General features: G+C 50.2%; 2 protein-coding genes across 2 annotated transcripts; both read right to left on the bottom strand.

Moving 5' to 3' along the window:
* Positions 1-643: 643 nt before the first annotated feature.
* On the bottom strand, positions 644-967 carry LOC147975400 (uncharacterized). The gene has a single exon (XM_087520400.1). It carries the CDS (start codon positions 965-967, stop codon positions 644-646), a length of 324 nt encoding a protein of 107 aa, XP_087376526.1.
* A 50-nt stretch (positions 968-1,017) lies between these two features.
* On the bottom strand, positions 1,018-2,204 carry LOC147975399 (uncharacterized). Its single transcript, XM_087520399.1, has 2 exons — positions 2,172-2,204; positions 1,018-1,332 (listed from the first exon to the last, which is right to left on the bottom strand). Exons 1-2 carry the CDS (start codon positions 2,202-2,204, stop codon positions 1,018-1,020), a joined length of 348 nt encoding a protein of 115 aa, XP_087376525.1.
* Between the last annotated feature and the right edge of the window lie 215 nt (positions 2,205-2,419).

Below are 2,419 nucleotides of genomic sequence, written 5' to 3'. Positions count from 1 at the left end.
CCAGAACCCGTGATCCAACAATACAGGAAGAGAAGAGGTGCACCCATGCACTCGTGCTCTCTCACACACACATCTGTAGCTATGAATTATAGTGTTCTCAACCATCCGATTGGCTCTATCATAGGTTTCACGTTGCTACCTGGCCTTGATATTGAGAAGTTTAAAACATGGAGGATAAGCTGGAGGCGCGAGGTTTTGGTTAATGTGCGGGCCGCACACGGCACCAACACGACACGAGCTCCATCTGCCTCGTGCACAGACGGATGAGTTGTCCAAGTATAAACACAACCATGCCCTCCTTGGTATCTGCGCCTCGACTTATGCATAGAGAATTTAGGATCACAAGGAGTACTACTATTAGTAGTACTACTTTGATGTGTCGCGTCAACTCGCACAAGTATGCAACACTTCCTAAACAAACAAGCATATAAGTTATTGCCGTTATACTTCTTACCCAAAGGATATTTATATACAACAGACACAAAATACCATTCGACTGTTGGAAATTACTTTAACTGCTGATCTGACATAGAAGTAATTGGCGCATCACCACCAAAACCTACCATCTCTTAAGCTAAAGTACACCAAGCTAACCCCTATATTAGCAAATTACTAAGATAAACAGAAGGCATTGTAGAATCACTTAGAACATGAGCTTGTCAATCTGGATGTGGAGGGACACCAGCTGAGCCCCGGCCAACAGCTTGGGCAGAACTGTGAAGAAGGTAATCTCCTGCACGGCGACGTAGCCGGTATCCTTGCTACTTCTCACCTCCATTTCCAACTTGATGGCTTTGGTCCTTCCTTTGGGCTCCCCTGGCGGGCTGTTCGCCCACAGCTTGGCCACGTAGTGCGGCAGTGGGGACACCCCCACTCTAATGCAGATGACCGACACGGTGATAGGCGCGCCGATGTCGAGCACGCCTCTGACCAAGCATAACGCGCGGCCATCCTCCTCTACGAACATCAAGAGTCGTGGCTCCGACAGTGGCACTTGCAGCTGGACACCTTGCGGTACTAGATCATGTGCACGGGCATGGGATGCACGGTCCTGATGTGGTGGGAGAGCGCCGGCGGTGGGCCTTCGTAGCCGTAGACGGGCATGGGGCTTTTGTAGGGCGCAAGCGGACACACGCTCTGGTGATCGGCCAGCTTGTGGTAAGTGACGTAGAGCCCACAGCCTTCGTGCGGGCACTCCACCCTCACCGAGGAGAGGACGACCTCCACAGCCGTGTTCCGCACATCGAAGCCACCTCCGTGCTCGCACTTCTGGCACTGCCGCTGGTTCCCAGTGCGCTCGACGCGGCAGTCCGCACAGGCCAGGCGCCCTCCCTTGCAGTGCACAAATCAATCAAACAGCACATCAATCAAGAAACCTGCACCTTGCTTGATCAGCCGAACGGACAAGGTGTATTCGAACCTAATACATTGGAGGCTTCAAGGGGAGGAGGCACAAGGGGCAGTGGAGCAAGGTGAGTTCCATCGAGACCATAGCGAGCTACATCATTGGGTCATGTTCAGTCTGCATGATCTCGCCCTCCTCGTGCACAACCATCTCTCGCTTTATGGCAGGGAATTACAAAGCTTTACCGTGACATATTGATACTACTTCAAGGTGCATTAAATCAACACATGCAAGTATCAAAAGGAGAGTCACAGCATGCATGCATGCATGCATTGTAATAAATGCATCGGTAAATGCAAATTATTGAAATATATCGAGTGCAGTGCTTTGATGTGTCGCGTCAACTCATACAACAATGAGAAGTTTGATTACTACAACTCCCTCTCCCTCGCGGACTGAGCTCCGGTGCCTTAACTGCACCTGCCTTTGGATGTATGACAGGTGGGCGACCCACCTATTGGGCCCACCTGTCATACACGCAAAGGCAGGAGCAATATGTCAAAGAAGCCGCGTCCCTCCCTTGCCCATAAGCATGGTGGCTGCCACGACTAGGAGAAGCTTTCGCTCCACGTTCTCCCTCCCACACGCGGTGGACATGCAGCAGTTCATTTGGTGTCAGATGGCTAGAAGCATACTGCAGTACTCCTCCACTGCAGTATTACTCCATGATTGTTCAACTTCCCGAAGAGGTGAGGATCCAAGCGCAGCCTAAATGCTCGTGTGGCAATTTCATGTCTAGAGTAGCCTAGAATAGCGTGTACCATACCTCTAAGCTTAAAATCATTGTGGTCGGCTCCATGCTATGAGGGTGTCTCAAAGCATTTTTTATTAATATAATCTTTTGGCCCTACCTGTCATCCTGGTGATTGTAGTTTGCACGCTCATCTGGTCAAGACATGAATATATTGTGGTGGGGTGAATGTTAGAGGTTGCAGCAAATATATTGTATATTGCGGGTCTTTCATCCAAGTTTAGAGGCAAGCATGTGGGGCCAGTGCTATGATGTGTCGCATC

Source organism: Triticum urartu, chromosome 4A (assembly GCF_056163025.1).
Source record: "Triticum urartu cultivar PI428250 chromosome 4A, HENAU_Tu73, whole genome shotgun sequence".
NCBI classification, from domain to species: Eukaryota; Viridiplantae; Streptophyta; class Magnoliopsida; order Poales; family Poaceae; genus Triticum; species Triticum urartu.
Note: the sequence above shows the minus strand (reverse complement) of the source record. Positions and strands in the feature narration are given on the sequence as shown.

Bases quoted from the DNA above. Each gene is read 5' to 3' on its own strand.
- LOC147975400 (XM_087520400.1), bottom strand. From the start codon at position 967: ATGTTCGTAGAGGAGGATGGCCGCGCGTTATGCTTGGTCAGAGGCGTG.
- LOC147975399 (XM_087520399.1), bottom strand. From the start codon at position 2,204: ATGGAGCCGACCACAATGATTTTAAGCTTAGAG. The intron at 1,333-2,171 runs GTATGGTACACG...GTGCACTGCAAG, and splicing joins CAATGATTTTAAGCTTAGAG to GGAGGGCGCCTGGCCTGTGC.